The sequence below is a fragment of the Papio anubis genome, chromosome 7, assembly GCF_008728515.1.
Source record: "Papio anubis isolate 15944 chromosome 7, Panubis1.0, whole genome shotgun sequence".
Classification (NCBI taxonomy): Eukaryota; Metazoa; Chordata; class Mammalia; order Primates; family Cercopithecidae; genus Papio; species Papio anubis.
The window spans coordinates 142,286,492-142,308,668 of NC_044982.1; the positions used below are offsets into that span (position 1 = coordinate 142,286,492).

General features: G+C 39.5%; 1 protein-coding gene across 6 annotated transcripts in view; it reads right to left on the bottom strand.

Moving 5' to 3' along the window:
* The window catches only part of TRIM69 (tripartite motif containing 69), a 28,009-nt gene that overhangs the window by 3,540 nt on the left and 2,292 nt on the right, over positions 1-22,177 (bottom strand). The window contains exons 2-7 of one of the 6 annotated variants that reach the window (XM_021940523.2): positions 10,691-11,167; positions 9,606-9,701; positions 7,201-7,434; positions 6,406-6,428; positions 6,196-6,320; positions 5,568-5,681 (exon numbers count right to left, since the gene is read on the bottom strand). In XM_021940523.2, coding sequence (XP_021796215.1) covers positions 5,653-5,681; positions 6,196-6,320; positions 6,406-6,428; positions 7,201-7,434; positions 9,606-9,701; positions 10,691-11,167 — 984 coding nt within the window. In that variant the 3' untranslated portion in view covers positions 5,568-5,652. Of the gene's footprint in view, positions 1-5,567; positions 5,682-6,195; positions 6,321-6,405; positions 6,429-7,200; positions 7,443-9,605; positions 9,702-10,690; positions 11,168-22,177 lie in introns of those variants that run through there. The other 5 variants (XM_009210072.3, XM_009210071.3, XM_009210073.3 and 2 more) reach the window with 5 other exon arrangements.

The following is a 22,177-nucleotide window of genomic DNA, read 5'->3' on the forward strand; positions in this document are numbered from 1 at the left end:
TCATTTGGTTTTCTTGATGTAAAATTATACCAAAAATTTAAAAATCAGTTTGCACTTTAAAAGATTGCTAGAAGTGAAGTTTGGCTTTACAGCGCAAAGTATACAGGAAGAAAAACTCTGTATCATACTAAGGCCCTACAGTTTGCTGAGCAGAGTAACATAGAGGTGGGAACTTCACAGAAACTTTTGAACATTTACAAAGAGATTCTCTCAAGGCTGTGGCTGAGTACTGATCTGCACATGCATGTAGTGAAACTCGTCAAGGCCAGAGAAAATCTCCAGAAATCAGTAGACCGAACAATTTCTGCAGCTCACACAAGGCTGGGAATAATTTTCAATCTTGCCAACCAGAATGGAAAAATGTCATAATATGTCAACATCAGGTAGAGTAATCAGAAGGGTATATTACTTTAGAAAATGGACTAAGCGCTGGATTAAAAGCTGTTCTTGAACCACTCTAACAAGGCTTTATTTAAGCCTCAAAAGGAACAAATGATTTCATACAATGTTAACTGCATGCCAGAGTTAAATTCAATAGAACTGAAAGAACTACAACAAAATCCAGCAAATATAAAATTCACCAATATGAATTCATCAGTATGAACAATATGAAATTCATTGTATTTGGCATCCAGTAAAAAATTACCAACCAGAAGAGACAAATCTCCGGGCAGCAAAATTTCAAATAATTTACATTAACACTCTACCCTCAGGGAGAGGGAGCATAACTACCCACTCCTTAAGCGTGGGCTGTGCACAATGACTGCCTTCCAAAGCATACAAGTGTAGAAGGAGGAAAAAAGAGTATAGTAGAGAAACCTGACACTTTCTCAGCCAGGTGATGAAAGTCAACATCAATAGTCATAAATCATGTTGACAGTATGAACACTTAATATGACGTGATGACAATGGCACTTTAACGCTACTGTCTTCCTCTCCCAACTCATAACCCAAATTTTATGAGGAAAACATCACACAAATTGCAATAGTGCAGCATCCTTACAAAATGTATGACCAGTACTCCTCAAAACTGTCTAAGTCATAAAAAATAAGGCAAGTTTGAGAAACTGTCACAGCCAAGAGGAGCCTAAAGAAAATGACAACTCAGTGTAATGTGGCATCTTAGATGGGAAGCTGAAACAGAAAAATGACTTAGGTAAAAACTAAGAAAATCTAAAGGAACTGTGGATTTTAGTTAATAATGTATCAATTTTGGTTCATTAGTTGTTAAAAATGTTAAATCTAAGATGTTAATAATAAGGAAAACTGAGGATGGGGCATATAAAAAACTCTATACTATCTTCTCAGTTTTTCTGTAAAATTAAAAAATCTAAAAGTGTCCTAAAAAATAAAGCCCATTAAAAAGTAAAAGATGGCCGGGCACAGTGGCTCAAGCCTGTAATCCCAGCACTTTGGGAGGCCCAGACGGGCGGATCATGAGGTCAGGAGATCGAGACCATCCTGGCTAACACGGTGAAACCCCGTCTCTACTTTAAAAATACAAAAAACTAGCCGGGCGAGGTGGCGAGTACCTGTAGTCCCAGCTACTCGGGAGGCTGAGGCAGGAGAATGGCGTGAACCCGGGAGGCGGAGCTTGCAGTGAGCTGAGATCCAGCCACTGCACTCCAGCCTGGGCGGCAGAGCAAGACTCCGTGCTCAAAAAAAAAAAAAAGAAAAAGATTACTAGCCAAGCAAAGCAGCAGGAAAATATGACTGTCAGTCAGGAGAACAATCAAACAATAAAATCAGGCCCAGAAATGATAATGATGATTGAATTAGCAGACAAGGACATTAAAATGGATAAGTGTCTTCCATTTTTTTAAGAATGTAGAGGAAGGCATGAACATGGTGAGAAGAGAAAGGAAAGATATTAAAAGACCCAAATGAAACTTCTAGAGATGAAATAAATGTATATAAAATGAAAATATCTTGAACAATATTAAGAGAAGATTAGACTGTGCAGAAGAAAAGATGAGAACTTAAATAACAATAGAAACCATTTAAAGTGTGAGGCAAAAAAAGACTAAAATAAAGACTGAATATCGATGACATGAGACAACTTGACAGTATCAAGCTGTCTAAAATATGTAAAATTAGACTCCAAGAAGGAGAGAAGGAAAAGGGGTTGGTAAAAAAGTATTTGAAGAAATACCAGCTGATATTATTCCAAATTTTTTGAAAATTATAAACTCTTAGATCCAAGAAGCTTGATGAAGCACAATCAGAATAAATACAAAGAAAATCACACCAAGACCCCATATAATCAAATTGATGGAAGCAAGTGACAAAAAGCAAGTCTTAAAATTAGCCAAAGAGGGCCGGACGCGGTGGCTCACGCCTGTAATCCCAACACTTTGGGAGGCCGAGGCAGGCGAATCATGAGGTCAGGAGATCGAGACCATCCTGGCTAACACAGTGAAACCCCGTTTCTACTAAAATACAAAAAATTAGCCAGGCATGGTGGCGGCACCTGTAGTCCCATACTCGGGAGGCTAAGGCAGAGAATGGCATGAGCCCAGAGGCGAGCTTGCAATGAGCTGGAGATTGTGCCACCGCGACCCAGCGCCTGGGCGACAGAGCCGACCCGGCCTCAAAAAAAAAAAAAAAAAAAAAAAAAAAAAAATTAGCCAAAGAGACCAGGCACAGTGGCTTATGCCTGTAATCCCAGCACTTTAGGAGGCCAAGGCAGGTGAATCACTTGAGGTCAGGAGTTGGAGACCACCCTGGCCAACATGGTGAAACCCCATCTCTACTAAAAATTTTAAAACAAATAAAAAAAGTTAGCCAGGCATGGTGGTGCATGCCTTCATCCTAACTACTGGGGAGGCTGAGGTAGGAGGATTCCTTGAACCCAGTAAGCAGAGGTTGTAGTGAACCGAGATCAGGCCACTATACATTCTAGCCTGGGAGACACAGCAAGGTTCTGTTTAAAAAAAAAAAAAAAAAGAAGAAGAAGATGAAAGGGAAAGCTAAAAGGCACTCAATCCAAAAGAAGGAAGGTATAGAGAAAAAAAGGAAGAAAAGCCAGATAGTATGGTTAAAAAACAAATAACCAAAATGGTTGATTTAAGCCCAGTTTTACTAATAACATTAAATGTAAATAGTCAAAACACTTCAATTGACAGAGATTGTGAGATTGAATAAAAAAGCAAGACTAAACTATATGCCTGCTACATAAAACCTACCTAAAATACAAAAACACAAGTTAAAAGTAAGGTGATGGGAAAACATGTATTGTGCAAACAGATAATTTTGATTGATTAAAGAAACAAATCTAAAGAAAACCAGAGTGATAATACTGTATTAGACAAAACAGACTTCAGGGCCGGGCGTGGTAGCTCATGCCTGTAATCCCAGCACTTTGGGAGGCCGAGGCAGGCGGATCACGAGGTCAGGAGTTCGAGACCATACTGGCTAACACGGTGAAACCTCGCCTCTAATAAAAATACTAAAAATTAGCCGGGCATGGTGGCAGGCGCCTGTAGTCCCAGCTACTCGGGAGGCTGAGGCAGGAGAATGGCGTGAACCCGGGAGGCGGAGCTTGCAGTGAGCTGAGATCATGCCACTGCACAGGGATAAAGATGAACATTTTATAATTTTAGTGAGATTGAGGCATCAAAAGATAATAACAATCTTAAGAGTGTATTCACCTAAATAATAGAGCTGCAAAATACATGTAGCATCTTGAGGAGTTTTATGACCAGTCAGTGACTCACTTGGTAAATTGGACTGTATTAAAATTTAAAATGCTTGCTCTTTGAAAGACCCTGTTAGAAAATGAAAAAGCGGCCAGGCATGGTGGCTCATGCCTGTAATCCCAGCACTTTGGGAGGCCGAGGCGGGTGGATCATGAGGTCAGGAGATCGAGACCATCCTGGCTAATATGGTAAAACCACATCTCTACTAAAAATGCAAAAAAATTATCCAGGCGTGGTGGCGGGTACCTGTAGTCCCAGCTATTCAGGAGGAGGCTGAGGCAGGAGAATGGCGTGAACCTGGGAGGTGGAGCTTGCAGTGAGCCGAGATCGAACCACACTCAAGCCTGGGTGACAGAGCGAGACTCCATCTCAAAAAAAAAAAAAAAGAAAGAAAAAAAAAAGGCAAGCCATGGAGAGAAAATATTTAAGAAATATATATCTGATAAAGGATTTGTATCCTTTACAACTTAATAATAAAACAATTTAATAAAAATATAGACAAAAGATTGAACACAACCAAAAAAATATATGAATGGCAAGGAAGCACATGAAAAGACGCTCAGCAAGGTTGCTCATTAGGGATATGCAGCTGGGCACCACAGCTCATGCCTGTAATTCCAACACTTTGGGAGGCTGAGGTGGATGGATCACTTGAGGCCAGGAGTTCAAGATCAGCCTGACCAACATGGCAAAACCTCGTCTCTACTAAAAATACAAAAATTCGCTAGGCATGGCAGTGCACGCCTGTAATTCCAGCTACTCGTTAGTCTGAGGCACAAGAATCACTTGAGCCTCGGAGGCAGAGGTTGCAGTGAGCTGAGATGCACCACTGTACTCTAGCCTGGGCATCAGAGTGATACTCTGTCCCACCTTCCCACCAAAAAAAGAGATACTACTATACATTCAATAAAATGGTTTAAATTAAAAAGATTGACAATATCAAGTTTTGGAAAGGATATAGAGAAATGAATTTTCATTAATTGCAGGATGGATAAAACTACCATGGACTACCCCATGTCCATCAATTGGTACATGAATAAGTAAACTGAATGAATAATCATGATTATTGTTACATGGAACAACATAAGTGCTCAAAAAGCATTATGCGGCCGGATGTGGTGGCTCACACCTGTAATCCCAGCACTTTGGGAGGCCAAGGTGGGCAGATCACAAGGTCAGGAGATCAAGACCATCCTGGCTAACACGGTGAAACCCCATCTCCACTGAAAATACAAAAAATTATCCAGGTGTGATGGTGGGCACCTGTAGTCCCTACTGCTTGAGAGCCTGAGGCAGGAGAATGGCATGAACCTGGGAGGCGGAGCTTGGAGTGAACCGGGAAGGCGCCACTGCACTCCAGCCTGGGCAACGGAGTGAGACTCCGTCTCAAATAAATAAATAAATAAATAAATAAATAAATAAATAAATAAATAAAATTAAAAACAAAAGAAATGTGCTAAGTGAAAAAAACAGATACAAAACACTATATAATGTATGCTATCACTTAGACAAAAATTTAGAAAAGACACATTTAAAGTGAAATAAAACATGTCAGTGAATGTTAGAGGCAGAGAGTAGAAGGAAGAAATTGATTGTAAAGAGGCATGTAGGAACTTTTGAAAGTGATAAAAATCTTCCATATTTTGATTATGGCGATGTTTACCTAAGTGTATGTATACATCAGAACTCATCAAATTGTGCCCTTAAAATTGGTTAATTTTACTCTATGTTAACTATATCTCAGTATAGTTGATTTTTTTCAACGTCAATTACCTGGAAAAATTTGTGGTTTTTCATTAAATCAGGGATTTATTTGTGATTTCTCATTAAATCAATAACCATAAACAATAATAATAATGAGTCTATGAATTCTATAAAAACTCTGTTTAGAATTTTATTTCTATAAAGATTTTTATTTAGAACTTTATTTGATGTTCTTGAAATGCCATGTGTGTTATTTTGTCTTGCTCAGTCCTTTGGTATCTGCAGGAACACAAAAACTTAGTGTCCTTCTTAGGTAGGTTTATTTAAATTATTGGTTTTCTTCTGAAGCACTGAAGATCTAAACAATCTTCTAAAATGTTCTACACTATGAACATCAAGTACAAGAGAAACTATAAAGACCCAGTGTGCATACAAAGAGTATGTACAGAAACCTCCTCCTCCTTCAGAGCAGAGAAGCCCCTGGGATTCATATAGCTGATTTAGCAAAACAAGATAAAATTTTGGCTGTTGCCACATTCCATAAAACAGTCAAAATCATAGGCTAATGAGTAATCCTGATAACAAACTCATATCTATTTACGAGCACAAAGTCATAAATTCTTAGGTCATGGCACTAGAAGAAATTCAGTCATACCAACTAGCCTCCTTTTGGCCAAACTGTACCCCTTCCCTATCCCAGACTATAAAAACCTAATTAGGGCCACAGAAGAGGTCCCACAGATTAAACATAGATTAGGAGCCTCAAGAACCAATAGTTACTACCCACTGATACCTGGACAGAGAGTGTTCTGCATTTCCCTCCATACCATGTACTGGATAGGACCTTTGTACTGGCCAGGGTTCAGCTTTCTGGAAATAAGCTCTCTGGTTGCCAGCACCCTCATTCCTTGCTCCAAGCTGCAGGGGACATAAATCATTTATCCTTAGACATCCTCCAGAGACTCAGGGAATGATATTAAGAGTACCATAGGGAAACACTTACCTATCTAAGAGAGTTGTGATGTCCTAGAAGAAAGGAGAAAGAGAGACATCAGATGCCTGTTCATCAACTCCCAAAATTTCTTTGGTGATACCAGCCACCACCAGAATTTGTGCAGATGGTCCCCAACTCATCTCTACCAACTTCTTTCATCCTTCATACACTTTTTCTAATCTTCATCCCTTATCCTAACCCAGGTTAAACTGATCTTTTGCTCCTTCTAGAGTTCCCTTCTACAGGGAGCAAGGCAGAAGCCAGTAAGACAATACTTAAGGTTAATCTATCTTTACCTATACTTTCAAATAGTCTCAGAAGGAAAACACAGTAGGTATCCCAGTCCCAAGGCCCCTTTTCCTTACTGTAGCTAATTAAACTTCTGAGTGCTGAGATGGTAACCAACGCCTCTTTAGAGGTGAAGCTTAAGAAAGCAAAGGTTAGAAAACAGCTTTTCAGACAGGTCAACTTATGATTGCTGAGAGCCAAAGATACAACTCATGCTGCAAATTTTTTATTTTTGAGAAATAAAGCATCAAGCTCTTTATGGAAAAATATTAAGCCACTAATATATACTATTATTAATGGAATTTGAAAATCTTATTTCCTAAGAGGATGAAAGTAAAGCTTTCTGCTGCGCATATAGCTGACGTAGCCTCCTCCTTTTCTTCCAGAGAAACTTAAAAGCACTACTTAACTGTTTTGTTTTCCCTGGATGTGAAGAGCCACTTCTGCATTCTTTCCAAACCTCTTCCCCCCTCTAGGTAGGAAAGTACCCATCATCATATTGGTGTCGATTCTCACTTTGAGAAAGTCGAAGGAGTTCTGTTGTTCCGTCTTTTCCTGAATGCTCACCAACATATCCTTGGCTAAGAGACATTGCTCCTGAAGCTGGCTCAGATTCAGCTCCATCTCCTCATTCAAGGCTTTCCCCTCTTCCCGGAGCTCAGTTAAAATGTCCTTTTCTTTGCTGTGCAGGAACTGATGCAGCTTTAGAAACTCCATGGACACATGTTGCTGCAGATGTAGCTTGTTTTCCTGGAAACCTCCATGATTATCACCATAGTTATTACAGAGACTAGTGCTTGGGGATGGAGACCCACACCACCAACACTCACACACTTGGGAAATACCATCACAGAAAAATGTATACAAATGGCTACTGAATATCAAATTCAACCATACTCAAATGAGTCCTTTGGGAGACTTATTCCTTTTCCAGCTAATTTAGTAGTTCAGGATGAAATAGGCAAAAGTGACCTCTTTTGCAAAAGTGACTCCTATTGCAGTACTCAGATGGTAACCAATGCCATACTAAATAAGACTGTGGAGTTAATCAAACATTCTAGAATGAATGATAATACCCTCCTAGATTGGTAAACCAAAAGCTTCCAAGTGGTACTGTTAAGACTGGGGATATTGGGAGGCTGGAAGAACTGTCCTAATCCAGAAATCAGAACTTGGGGAATGCCACTGTTACACTTGCATCTTTTTCCTTGGGTGAACTCAACATCCTCACAGGTAAACTATTTGACATCCTGGCTTCTCAGTTCCTCATTCTCCTCATGTCTAGTGATTTCCACATTTATTGATTCATTCCTATAGTCTCACCTAGGATTTTATCACCCCCAGCAATTGCATCATCTCCAAAATAACTTTTTATGCACCAGGCCCACTCAGACACTCCTATTGCAACAATTATTGGATCTCATTGAAACCTCCTATTCACCGATCCCTCCATTTCTATTCAGGAATTTCTACCTTCATGTCCTCTCTTATCTAGCTTGGATTCCATGGTCCATAATTATTATTGCACCCTTAAGATAGTCTTGGCTGGGCACAGTGGCTCATACCTGTAATTACAACACTTATGGAGGCCAAGCTGGGAGGATTGCTTAGAACAGGAGTTCAAGACTGGGCAACATAGTGAGACCCAGTCTCTCCAAAAATAAAATAATTAGCCAGGTGTGGCAAACTAGTCCCAGACACTCAGGAGGCTGAGGTGGGAAGATTTCTTGAGCCCAAGAGTTTGAGGTTACAGTAAGCCCATATCCACCTCTTCAATATCATCTTGCTTAGCATGTTACAGCTTTATTGGCCTTTTCTCTGTTTAACATAGGAGCTAACTTTCTGTCTCAGGACTTTTCCATATGCTGTTTTCTATTCCTAGAACATTCTTCTTCAGGCCATCTCCTTCATATTCCCACTCACCCAGTTCACTTGGGTGAGTTACTTATCCTTCAATTCTCAATTTTTAATAAGTGGAGAACACAACTCCCCCCAGTCTAGATTATGTTCTCCATTTATATGCTATCATCATACCCTATACTTTCATTTATAGTACTTATCACAGTTGTTATTTTATTATTACTGTTGGGACTGTTTAATTAACAGCTGTCTCCCATCCCCAATATCTAGTATTATGACCCACTCAATAAATAGTTGTTAAATGAATGAATGAACGCTCACACCAATAGGAACTTTTACAACAGGAACAAGATTTTCTGGAGACACCATTACTTCCATATATCCATCTTCTTTCCCTGAGTCTACATATTTTTTCTTCCAGATGCCAAATACCTGAGAAGGCTCTTCTCCATAGAATAATGAATAAAGAAACAGAACGTCCAATTCAGCACCCCTGGCCTACGGGCTGCTTTGCCAGATCTCTAGCCATTAATGTTGTCCTAGAGTGTCTATGAAGTTGAAAGTGAAGACAATAGCTTTATTTAGTTTGGAGGAAGCTAAGAAAGATCAAATCAGATGGAAAAAGCTTACAACCTTGGAGACCTAGTCCAGAGGTGTCTGGTTGTAAACTCAAAGGAAATAAAGGTATTTCTTTGGACATAGCAATCTTTAGTGATTGATTTTTTTTTTTTTTTTGATAAATTCCTTTTTTTTTTTTTTTTTGCCATAGATAAAGCCAAAGACCAGACACATTTCAATCCCACAACAGTCACCTGGTGACTGAACCATCAAAAAGATTAGCATATTAGGGGAAAGGTTTATCTGCTCTGTTGGTCAGCTATTAGGAACCTACTCCACCACCATATTCCTTTCCACCCTACAGTCTCAGTTTTCCAATTCTATAGCCTAGGTACCATTTAGTGTGTTGATAATATGTGTTAGGCACCTTTGTACCCATAGCTGAAGTTACATGGAGGGTGTGTTCCAGTTCTATCTCATAACCCCTCTTTCTTGCTCCTCACCTTGTGAGCAGCAATAGCTTCCTTCTGCATGTTCCTCAGGGACTGAAGCTCCTTCAGAGTTGTCTCCAGTTGACCCTGTTGGATGGCAAGCTCCTCCTGGGAATACCAAATAGAATTAACCCACACTGACTCAGGAGATGAAGGACCATAAACGACATCTTCCCCAAGGCCCCAATGTGCAAGAAAAAAGCAATCTCTTGCTGCAAAAATCTTCCCCTTCCCTTGTATCATAGTTCTTGTCTCGTTCAAGAATTGTGGAAAAGAAAAGAAAAAAAAAAAAGAGGCCAGGTGTGGCAGCTCACATCTGTAATCTCAGCACTTTGGGAGACTGAGATGGGAGGATCACTTGGGTCTAGGAGTTTGAGACCAGCCTGGGCAACATAGTGAGACCCCATCTCAAAAAAAAAAAAAGAATTACAGCTTAAAACTTAGTTTTTCTCTCTTAATAGCTAGCTACAGGGGTTCGAAGAAAGGAATAGAACTTTACACATTTTCCACTCTAGTTATATGCTATTCTCAGAATCTATAATTTTACTTGTGTTGTTCTCACTTGGAACACTTGTTTCTTCCTTCTGCCCTTCCAAATCCAAATGATTTCCCAGTTCAAGTCCTTTCCCTTTCTTTCACTATATGTCCCCTGACAATTTCATCTTTCTCTAGTCATTTCAGAAATTCTAAACCCTTAAGAATTACAAATGTGACAAAATTTAACTTTTAATAGTAGACTATCTTACATTGCTTCTGTTGTTTTATTCATTTTAAACTTAACCAATTTTTGAATTTTTTTATAACAAGAGCAATATCTTATATATCCATATTCTACACAGTGTTTAGCAGAGTGCTACCATGACAGAGTTTAGGTACAGATTTAATTGAGGGAGTAAGCCAGGGCTCCTCCACTGTTCCTTTCCTATAAGCAGCAACTCTAGAAAAAGAACTTTGCAAGATACGTTGTACTTTCTGAGCAGTCTGGGTTTTCTAATCATCATTTGAATAAAGGGATGGGGTTGAAAGAAAGAAGAAGCCCTATAAAATATTTTTCCTAGTTTTTCTAAGGGATTGTTCAAGGCCCAGGGCTCACCCACCGTGAAGAAATGGACAGCATCAGAGATTTGCAGGAACTCCTTAGACTGCCCCACAGACAACCGAGCATCCTTGCATTGAAAGCAGATCAGTTTCCCATCTGGTTTACTGAACAGTTTCAGGTTCTCTCCATGCTCTGGGCACTGTGGATGGCCCTTGAGTAGGGGTAACTTCTTAATCTTCTCTACCAACTTGTCCAGTACAAGGTTGAATGTACAGTTGCTATACTGACATAGCATCTTACAGTCAGGACAGAATGTTTCCTTTGCTTGCAGCCTCCAAAAGTCTTGGATACAGGCTTGACAGAAGTTGTGGCCACAGCTTAGCATCAGTGGGTCATGGAACCAATCGTTGCACAGTGGGCAGTGTAGCTCCATAGTAATATCTTGTATCACCACTTTAGAAGGTAGGTGGGCGATTGAATCGTTCATTTCAACATAGTTGCCTGGATCGATGTTGGAGGAGGGGTTGGAGGATACCTTTAGAAAAGAACAGCTAGAATGAGTTTATCTTTCTTTTTGCCCATTTTAACACTCCAGGATGATGGGCTCCATTCCTAAAGGAGCTGAAAATTGGTACAACTAAAGTAAAAGCACATAATCTATCCTTTGAAAGTGAGCCAGTAAATTGAGTGTTTTCTGACATTATGGCGCATGATGCTATTTAAACGTTAATGAAGAATCAAAGTAGAGGAAGAAACAATACTAAGTCAAAGAAATGTACTTTGTTGTACATCTCTCTCTTTACCCACTTTCCCCATGTATCTGTTGAAAGTTTTATTTTCAGCTTCTGCTCTACTAGTTATTACCTTTATTCTATTTTTGTTTTCTAGAAATTATGTATGAAGAATTGGAAAATCAATCAGATTCCTCAGTCAGTAGTATTATATCATCAACCATCCAGGGTCCTCTTCACTCCTTTTTAAAAAACACATTTCAGGCCGGGCGCGGTGGCTCACGCCTGTAATCCTAGCACTTTGGGAGCTCAAGGTGGGCGGATCATGGGGTCAGGAGATCGAGATCATCCTGGCTAACACAAGTGAAACCCAGTCTCTACTAAAAATATAAAAAATTAGCCAGGCATGGTGGCGGGCGCCTGTAGTCCCAGCTACTCAGGAGGCGAGGCAGGAGAATGGCATGAACCCAGAGGCGGAGCTTTCAGTGAGCCGAGATTGTGCCACTGCGCTCCAACCTGGGCAACAGAGCAAGACTCTGTCTCAAAAAACAAACAAACAAACAAACAAAAAAACCACACACATTTCAGAAACATAAATACAGAAGCTGGCACAGTGACTCATACCTGTGGTCCCAACTACTCGGGAAAGGAAACTAGGAAGTACCTCAAAGTCATATAAATAAGTAGAGACCAGTGAAAAAGTAGCTACATAGGTAAAGTCCAATAATGCAGTTTTTGGTTTCTAACTCCTCTTTTTCCCCTATTCAATTTAAAAGACAAACGCATAAAACAATAGTTATGTGTGTTAATGGATATGCAATGTATAAAGAGATAATTTGTGATAACAACAAAAAGGAGAGAACAGAGCTGAAAAGGAGCAGTTTTTATAGTAAAATTTTTTGCTTTGTACTATTAAAACTAAGTTGGCATTAATTCACCCTTGATCATTGTAAAGTTGACTAATTATAACCCTCAGGTAACTACTAAAGAAAAAACTACTAAGCAATATAAAGAAAAAGAAAAGAGAAAGGAATCAAAATGTTATGCTAGAAAAAAATCAATTAATCACAAAAAAGGGAAGTAATGAAGGAATTTAGAAACAAAAAAGCACATATAGAAAATAAATAACAAAATGGCATAGGTAAGTCTTTCCTTATCAGTAATTACTTTAGATGAAATAGATTAACTTCTGACTGAAAGGCAGAGATTAGGAAAATAGATAAAAATAATATGAACCAACTATAGGCTATCTACAGGAGACTCACCTTAGAACCAAATACACAAACAAGTTGAAAGTAAAAAGTTGGAAAGATAATCCATACAAATATTTACCCAAAAAAGATGTAGTAGCTCTACTTATATCAGGTAAAATAGACTTTAAGGTAAAAATTGTTAAACTTGTTACAAGAATACAAAGAAGGACATTATCAAGGATATGATAAAAGGGTCAGTCCATCAAGAAGATAAAACAAGTATAAACATATACACACCCAACAACAGAGCCTCAAAATATGTGAGGCAAAAAGAGACAAATTTGAAGATAGAAATAGTTCTACAATAATACTTGTAAATTCCAATACCCCACAGTTTCAATAATGGACAGACCAACAAGATAGAAGGTCAGTAAGGAAACAGAAGAATTGAACAACACTATAAGCCAACTAGACCTAATAGACATATAAAGAACACTTCATCCAACAACAACAGAATATACATTTTTCTTAAGTGTACATGGAACATTCTCCAGGATAGACCATATGCTAGGTCAGAAAACAAGTCTCAATACATTTTTAAAAGATGAAAACCAGCCAGGCACAGTGGCACATGCCTGTAATCCCAAAACTTTGGGAGGCCAAGGTAGGTGGATTGCTTGAGCTCAAGAGTTCGAGACCAGCCTGGGCAACATGATGAAACCCTATCTCTCCAAAAAAAAAGTACAAAAATTAGCTGGTCATGGTGACACATGCCTGTAGTCCCAGCTACTCAGGAGGCTGAGGTGAGAGGATTACTTGAGCCCAGGAGGTCAAGACTGCAGTGAGCCAAGGTTGTGCCACTGTACTCCAGCCTGGGTGACAGAGCAAGACCTTGACTCAGGGAAAAAAAAAAAAAAATCATACAAAATATCTCTTACTACAATGGAATGGAACTAAAAATCAATAACAGAAGGAAAACTGGAAAATTCGTAAATATGTGAAAATTAAACAATACATTCTTAACCAATTGGTCAAAGAAGAAATTACAAGTAATACTAGAAAATACTTTGAGATGAGTAAAAACAAAAATGCAGGCTGTGCACAGTGGCTCACACCTCTAATCCCAGCACTTTGGGAGGCTGAGGCAGGCCAATCACTTGTGCTCAGGACCTTGAGACCAGCCTGGGCAAACTAGTGAAACCCTGCCTCTACCAAAAATACAAAAAGAAAAAAAATTAGCTGGGCATAATGGAACATGTCCATGGTCCCAGCTACTGGGGAGGCTGAGGTAGGAGGATCACTTGAACCCAGGAAGTGGAGGTTGCAGTGAGTCAAGATCACACCTACGCACTCCAGCATGGGTGACAAAACAAGACCCTGTCTCAAAAACAAATAAAAAAACACAGCATGCCAAAACTTATGGGATACAGTGAAAACAGTGCTAACAAGGAAAGTTATAGCTATAAACACCTACATTAAAAAAGAAAGACCACAAATCAATAACCAAAATTTTCCCTAGAACTAGAAAGACAGGTACAAGCCAAACCAAAGCTAGCAGAAGGAAAGAGTAAAGAATATAGGCAGAGCATGGTGGCTTATGCCTGTAATCCCAGCACTTTGGGAGGCCAAAGCAGAAGGATCACTTGAACCCAGGAGTTGGAGACCAGCCTGGGCAACACAGTAAGACATCATCTCTACTAAAAATTATAACTAATAATTTTTAAAAAGGCCAGGTGTGGTGGCTCATGCCTGTAATCTCAGCACTTTGGGAGGCCGAGGTGGGCAGATCACTGAGGTCAGGAGTTCAAGACCAGCCTGGCCAGTGTAGTGAAACCCCATCTCTACTAAAAATACAAAAATTAGCCAGGCGTGGTGATGAGTGCCTGTAATCCCAGCTACTCAGGAGGCTGAAGCAGGAGAATCACTTGAACCTGGGAGGGGGAGGTTGCAGTGAGCTGAGATCGTGCCATTGCACTCCAGTCTGGTTGACAGAGCAAGACTCCATCTCAAAAAAAAAAAAAAAAGCCAGATGTGGTGCATGTACCTGTAACCCCAGCTATTTGGGAGACTGAGGTGAGAGAATCATTTGGGCCCGGGAGGTCAAAGCTGCAGTGGGCCATGATCGTGCCACTGCACTGCAGCCTGGGCAATAGAGTGAGGCCCTGTCTCAAAAAAAAAAAAAAAAAAAAAAAGGCAAAAGAAAAACAAAATAAAAGAATAGAAAAGGATAGAGAAAAATTAATGAAATAAAAATGCAATTCTTTGGAGGGAAAATCCACAAAATTTAGAAACTGTTAAGTAGACTAATAAAGAAAAAAAGAGAGAAGATTTAAATCACTAAAATCAGAAATGAAAGCAGGTAAATTAGTATAGATCTTATAGAAATAATTATAAGAAACTATGAACAATTGTATGCCAACAAACGAGCAACCCAGATGAAATGGAAAAATTTCCAGAAACACATCAACTACCAAAACTGACTCAAGAAGAAATAGAAAATCTGAGCAGACCTATACCAGGTAAAGCGAGTAGATCAGTAATCAAAATCCTCCCAACGAAGAAAAGCCCAGGACCAGATGGTTTCACTGGTAATCCTACCAACTATTTAAAGAATTAATACCAGTCTTTCTCAAACTCTTCCAAAAAAACAGGAGGGAACACTTCCTAATTCATTCTGTGAGGCTAGCTTGTCTTGGTCCTAAAGACCAATAAAGACATCACACAAAACAAACTATTTTTAGTTTTCTTTTTGCAAAAGAGTGAAAAGACAACTTACAGAATGGGAGAAAATATTTGCAAATCCTATACCAGATAAAGTCTGGTATCCAAAATAAAGAACTCTTAGAACTCAGTAGCAGAAAGATAAACAACCCAATTTTTAAAAGGGACAAAGGATTTGAATAGACAATTATCCAAAGAAGATAAACAAATGACTGACAAGCACATGGGAAGATACTTAGTATTACTAGTCATTAGGAAAATTCAAATCGAAGCCACAATGAAATACCCCTTCACACTCACTAATATTACTATAATTTTTTAATGGAAAATAATAAGTATTGGTAATACAGAGAAATGGACTCTTGTACGTCGTTAATTGAGAATACAAATTTGTGCAGCCACTGTGGAAATGAGTTTGGCAGTTCCTCAAAAAGTTAAACAAAAAATTACCATAAGACCTACCAATTCCACTTCTAGGAATATACCCAAAAGAACTGAAATTCAAACAAAAACTTGTACATAAATGTTAATAGCAGTACTATTCACAATAGGCACAGGTGGAAGCAATCCAAATGCACATTAACTAATGAATGGAAAAGTGTGCCATACTCATACAATGGAAGATTATTCAGTCAGAAAAGGGAATAAAGTACTCATACATGGTACAACATGGATGAACCTCAAAAACATTATGCTAAGTGACAAAACCCAGATACAAAAGGTCACATATTATACGATTCTATTTATAGGAAATATACAGAACAGGTAAGTCTATAGAAACAGCAGATTATTGGTTGCCAGGGCTGGAGAGAAGGAGATATGGGGAGTGACTGTTCATATCACTGGAAGTGACTGGGCATGGGGTGTCCTTTTGGGAGGACAAAAATGTTTTGAAACTAGATAGAGGTGATTATTATACACCATGGTGAACGCACTAAATGCCACTGAATTGTACATTTTAAAATATTAACTTTATGTTGTATGAATTTTACCTCAATTTTTGAAAAAGTGGAAGCTATAGGCCGAGCACGATGGCTCACGCCTGTAATCCCAGCACTTTGGGAGGCCAAGGCAGGTGGATTGCTTGAGCCCAGGAATTTGAGACCAGCCTGAGCAACATGGTGAAACCCTGTCTCTACCAAAAAAAACCAAAAAACAAAAAAAACAAAGCTGGGCGTGGTGGCGCGTGCCTGGAATCCCAGCTGCTCAGGAGACTGGCTGAGGCTAGAGAATTACTTGAACCTGGGCCGTTGAGGCTGCAGTGAGCCTAGATCATGCCACTGCACTCTAGCCTGGGTGACAAAGTAAGACCCTGTCTTAAAAAATTAATAGTAATAAATTGAAGCCATTTGACTTTTTTTTTTTTTTTTTTTTTGAGACAAAGTCTCACTGTTTCGCCGAGGCTAGAGTGTAATGGCATGATCTCTGCTCACTGCAACCTCTGCCTCCCAGGTTCAACGAGTCTTCTGTCTCAGCCTCCCGAGTAGCTGGGATTACAGGCATGTGCCACCATACCTGGCTAATTTTTTGTATTTTTAGTAGAGACGGAGTTTCACCATGTTGGCCAGGCTGGTCTCGAACTCCTGACCTCAAGTGATCCACCCACCTTGGCCTCCCAAAGTGCTGGGATTACAGGTATGAGCCACCACGCCCAGCCCAGAGCCAGAATTTTTACATTGAATAATATCCTGCTTTGCAGGATGCTATATAATGTCTTCCACGGTGGGCTACTATTTGATGAATAGCCACCAGAAGTGACTTCAATCTCAGTGCCTAAAGGTCTAATGGTATAAATAAACATTCAGTAATGCCAGCTTTGTTTCTATGCCCATACTTCCTGGGGCATAGAAATGAATAACATGGAGGCTGTGACCATGAGCTGCTCATATCTGGACCTTTACTACATTTATGGAACCAGGGCAAAGTGCAACTAGAAGTCCCAGGCTTCTATTTTCAACTTGCATATCATCTTCCTCTGAAGGATAAAAATATAGACAGAAGATGTACTCTGAGGCAAAATCCCTGAGAGTTTGTCCAGAGGTTACTCTCCTGTTCCCGAAAGGAAAACTGGAGCTCAGAGGAGTACAAACTTGCTCTGACACTCAAGTCTTTGGTGGAATCAGGGAATTCAAAGAACTCTATCCTCAAGGCCAGAGCTACTTCCATCTGCCATATGTCCACTAGAGAATTGGAGTATCCAGAACTACTCTGTTCCTCATTCCTAACCCTGCCCATTCCCAGTTAGAAGTTTATATTTACCTCTCCTTATGGGCTTAGTTTCCCTTATATTCAGATTTATTCTAGCCAGGAGAACATGGCTAAACATTCTTTGCTTCATGATCAAATTCCATTCTCATTAATAACTATTTATATTGCCCTCATTCCATATCTGGATTCTCACTTTTGTTGTCAAAATGCTTTTGCTTGAGTCTCTAGCCCTTTGCTCTATAGTTTCCCACATAGCCTGTGTTCCCTATTGCTGATATCTGATCTCCCCAAACCTGGGTCTTGCCTGTCTGGACCTAATATGGCCATCTTCTCTTTGAATGTTGCCTTTCAACCATTCTCTGTAGCCTCTTTTTCTGAAACTCTTATCAGACAGATGTTAAAGCTTCTCACTCCAGTTTTTATTTCTATTAATTTCTTTTACATATCTTCTAGCTCCATAACTTTCTGTGCTTTGCTTTGGACATTTTCTCCCGTTGTTGTTTTATAGGTGCTATTTATTTTTTATTTCTCTAAACATCTTTGAATGAGGTGAGTTCTTCCTGAATCAGCTATTTGCAAGACACTTGTATGAGGATGGAGGCAGGGTTATATTTGAGGCTGTTTTCTTTATGAAACAATGTTCCATGGGTTCTTTTTTCCTCGTGATCAACACTGCAGCATCGTTTGCAATGCAGTGTCTCTCTCTTCCATTCTACATCAGCAACAGACTGATTTCTGAAAATATGGCCTATTTGTCCTTGTTCAACTTCACCTTTCCTATATCTCAAATCTGTGTAACAAATGGTTGCAGGAAAGCCCAGCTTAAGCCTGCTTGCCTGTTCTCTTTGTTCTGTACCAGGGCTTGTGGGTCATGGCCAACAGGATGGGGTACTTTCTTTGGAAAAGTACCACCTCCCTTCATGTAAGGTCCACATCCCTAGGCATCCTCCCTCACATTCCTGCTTGACTTTCACTATGTTTGGCAGTCCTTCCTCACAGATTGTAGTCCAAGCTATTTGATGTCTCTAGTTTCATTGCAAATTGTTTGTCTATTTTTCATTCTCCTTGTGGTTTTTTACTTAAAGAAGGATGAGTTTCTAAGAGAAGGGGGATAATCAGTTTTTAATCCACCATTTAAAAACTAACACTTAAGGCTGGGTGTGGTGGCTCACGCCTTTAATCCCAGCACTTTGGGAGGCCGAGGTGGGTGGATCATGAGGTCAAGAGATTGAGACCATCCTGGCCAACATGGTGAAACCCCGTCTCTATTAAAAATACAAAAAATTAGCCAGGCGTGGTGGTGGGTGCCTGTAGTCCCAGTTACTCAGGAGGCTGAGGCAGAAGAATCACTTGAACCCGGGAGGCAGAGGTTGCAGAGAGCTGAGATTGCACCACGGCACTCCAGCCTGGCAACAGAGTAAGATTCTGTCTCAAAAAAAAAAAAACAAAAAACAAACAAACAAACAAAAATGAGATTGCACCACGGCACTCCAGCCTGGCGACAGAGTAAGATTCCGTCTCAAAAAAAAAAAACAAAAAACAAACAAACAAACAAAAACTAACACTTAAATCGTTTTTGACACTTTAACGTTTCTATATATTTAAAGAAAGGTGTGTGTGTGGGGGTGTGTGTGCATGCGCATATGCTGGGGGTGGGCAGAATATTTCAAAATGTCCTCAATATATCAACTTGTCTAGATTGGGTAATGGACTTTCAGCGTTAATCAGTGTGGATGCCTTTCCTGAAAGATAACAAATTTACCTCCAGCCCATAGGAATGGGAACGCAAAGCCAGTATTTAGCAGTGTTATAGAAAATACGAAGTGCTACTCTTTGCACACTTGAATTTTAAACTAAGATTGATTCCTAATACCTGCTAGATGTCTTAATCACAGTAGCTGTCTTTGCCATAGTACATGCTAAAGGTTGGGCCTACACACACCATGTGGCCTCCACTCCCTCTCCTAGGCCACAGATGGGCTTCAAACTCATTTCACAGGCTGTCCAGCAATCCAAGACATGACCTAATACAAAAAGATGATCCGGCAAACCAGAACTTCTCATGAATTTGAATCTTTGAACAAAGGGAGAATCCAGAAGTCGAAATAAGAACGAAAGTTTAAAGACTGCCATGAGGTAGCGCTTAGGACTTGAAAGAGAAAACAGAATAAAGGAGATAAATTTTAAACAGAAATCAGAAGAAATGCAGAGATGCAGAGTAGAGAGAGCTAGTTAGTTGGCAGAGACGAGAATTACAGAGAGAAACAAACGTGGAGAATGGCTGTATTATGTTAACCACAGCTCTGTCCTTTGGTTCTTCCTGGGATTTCTGTGCCTAGCAGGATGCCTTGCTCAACAAATATTTATCCTCAAAGTAAGCGAAGTTACCTCTTCACTTAAGGTAACTTGCCTGAATTTCTGCTCTTGTAATGGACCCTCCACCATAGCACTCTGTTGAAATTTTTCTTAGGGTGCTAAGGTAGAGTTTGCCAAACACTGTTTAATGACACTGTCAATCTCTATCTTCCTTGACTTATTTAATGTTTCCTTTGGCCCTTGTAATACGATACTGTCCTAGTTCTTCTGCCTCTAACCACTTTGTTCTTACCAAGTGAGCCATTCATTCCCATACCTTTATATACAGTCTGCAAATAAAGATAACTCCCAAATCTCTTGAGCCCACAACTGGGTCCTTGAAAATCAACCTGGCTGAAACGGAACTCATATTTATCCCTAAATCATTTCCATCTCTTGACTTCCCTATTTGTATTTATTGTACCATCAATCTTCTAGTTTTGAAATCTGAGTTATCTTTAGGTATTTTATTCAATTCTTTCTTCCCTATCATCTAATCAGTTGCAAAGTCTAATTATTAATAATAATTGCCAACCCTCCTCTGCCTTCCAAAATCTTCTGGTGTTTTTCATAGCCTACCAAAACAAGTTTTTTAGTTTTTTTAAAAAAGGGCCTCAGAATTTAGAACTCTCTATAACATGTTGAAAAGTCATATTTCTAGTCTCCTTCCCCATGGTTTTGTTGTACAATTAAAATTTTTAATTCACCATCCTTTTACATATTAATAATTTACTAAAGGTTACATTAACCAGCCGGGCGCGGTGGCTCATGCCTATAATCCCAGCACTTTGGGAGGCCAAGATGGGCAGATCACAAGGTCAGGAGATTGAGACCATCCTGGCTAACACAGTGAAACCCCGTCTCTACTAAAAATACAAAAAATTAGCCGAGTGTGGTGGTGGCGCCTGTAGTCCTAGCTACTTGGGAGGCTGAGGCAGGAGAATGGCGTGAACCCAGAAGGAGCAACTTCCACTGCACTCTAGCCTGGGGGATAGAGCGAGACTCCGTCTCAAAAAAAAGAAAGTACATTAACGAAAAGATAATAAAAGCTTTAAAAAGAAGATGACTTCATTCTTTGTACTAGGCTGAATGGGCAGTTCTGTGGAAGGGAAGAGAAAAATGTCTGTTTATTTTCCACCCCCTCAATATGTGCTTAGAAGACCAAATCTAGGGCAGGGTATGGTGGCTCATAACTACAATCCTACCACTTTGGGAGGCTGAGTCAGGAGGATTGCTTGAGGCCAGGAGTTTGAGACCAACCTGGGCAACATAGTGAGATCCTGTCTCTATTTTTATAAATGAAAAAGAAGACCAAACCCAGAAAAATATGCCTATCAGGAAATACACAAGTTCAAAAAAAGACTGCATTTTAAGCCAGTCAGAGCTGTCTCAAAAACTTTAAAAAGAGATACATTCTGAATAAGACAAAACATATAGAAGACCCCGTCTCTACTAAAAAATACAAAAACTAGCCGGGCGAGGTGGCGGCGCCTGTAGTCCCAGCTACTCGGGAGGCTGAGGCAGGAGAATGGCGGGAACCCGGGAGGCGGAGCTTGCAGTGAGCTGAGATCCGGCCACTGCACTCCAGCCTGGATGACAGAGCCAGACTCTGTCTCAAAAAAAAAAAAAAAAAAAAAAAAAAACATATAGAAGAATCTGGCCACTTGAAGGTAATCTAGGAGAAGGAATACATACCAGCATCAGTTTGTAATCCTAATGAATGTAGTGTCTTTTGAAGGTGGATATCACTCAGGAATTTTATTCAATGCGTTTTTAAAGTATATTTAAATTATATAGTGGTTACCAAAGCGGGGCAAAGAGGAATGGGAAGTGACTGATAATGGGTATGGAATTTCTTTTGGGGGTAATGAAAATGTTCTGGAATTAGATAGGGGTGATAATTGTACAACTTTGTGAATATACTAAAAACCACTGAATTGTAAACTTCAAAAGGGTTAATTTTATGATATGAAAATATATTTCACGTTATTAATTGTTGATATTATATGATTGATTGATTTTTTATATGGTTAATTCATCTTGCTAGCTGAAGGTGTGCCAATTCCCCTGGCTTTCAATAATATATCCTTTTCTGTAAAACAAGAGATTAATTATATTAGCTAATATTTGCTGAGCACTCACTGTGGAAGAGGCTTTACATACATCATTTCATTTAATCTCAGAACAACCCTATGAGATAGGTATTATTACCACATATTTAAGGAAACTAAAGCTTAGATTGTTTAAAGTATCTTGCCAGAGTCACAATTATTAAGTAGTGAGTCCCAGATTTGAACTCTTTATTTGACCCCAAAACCTATTAACCATTGAGTCAGC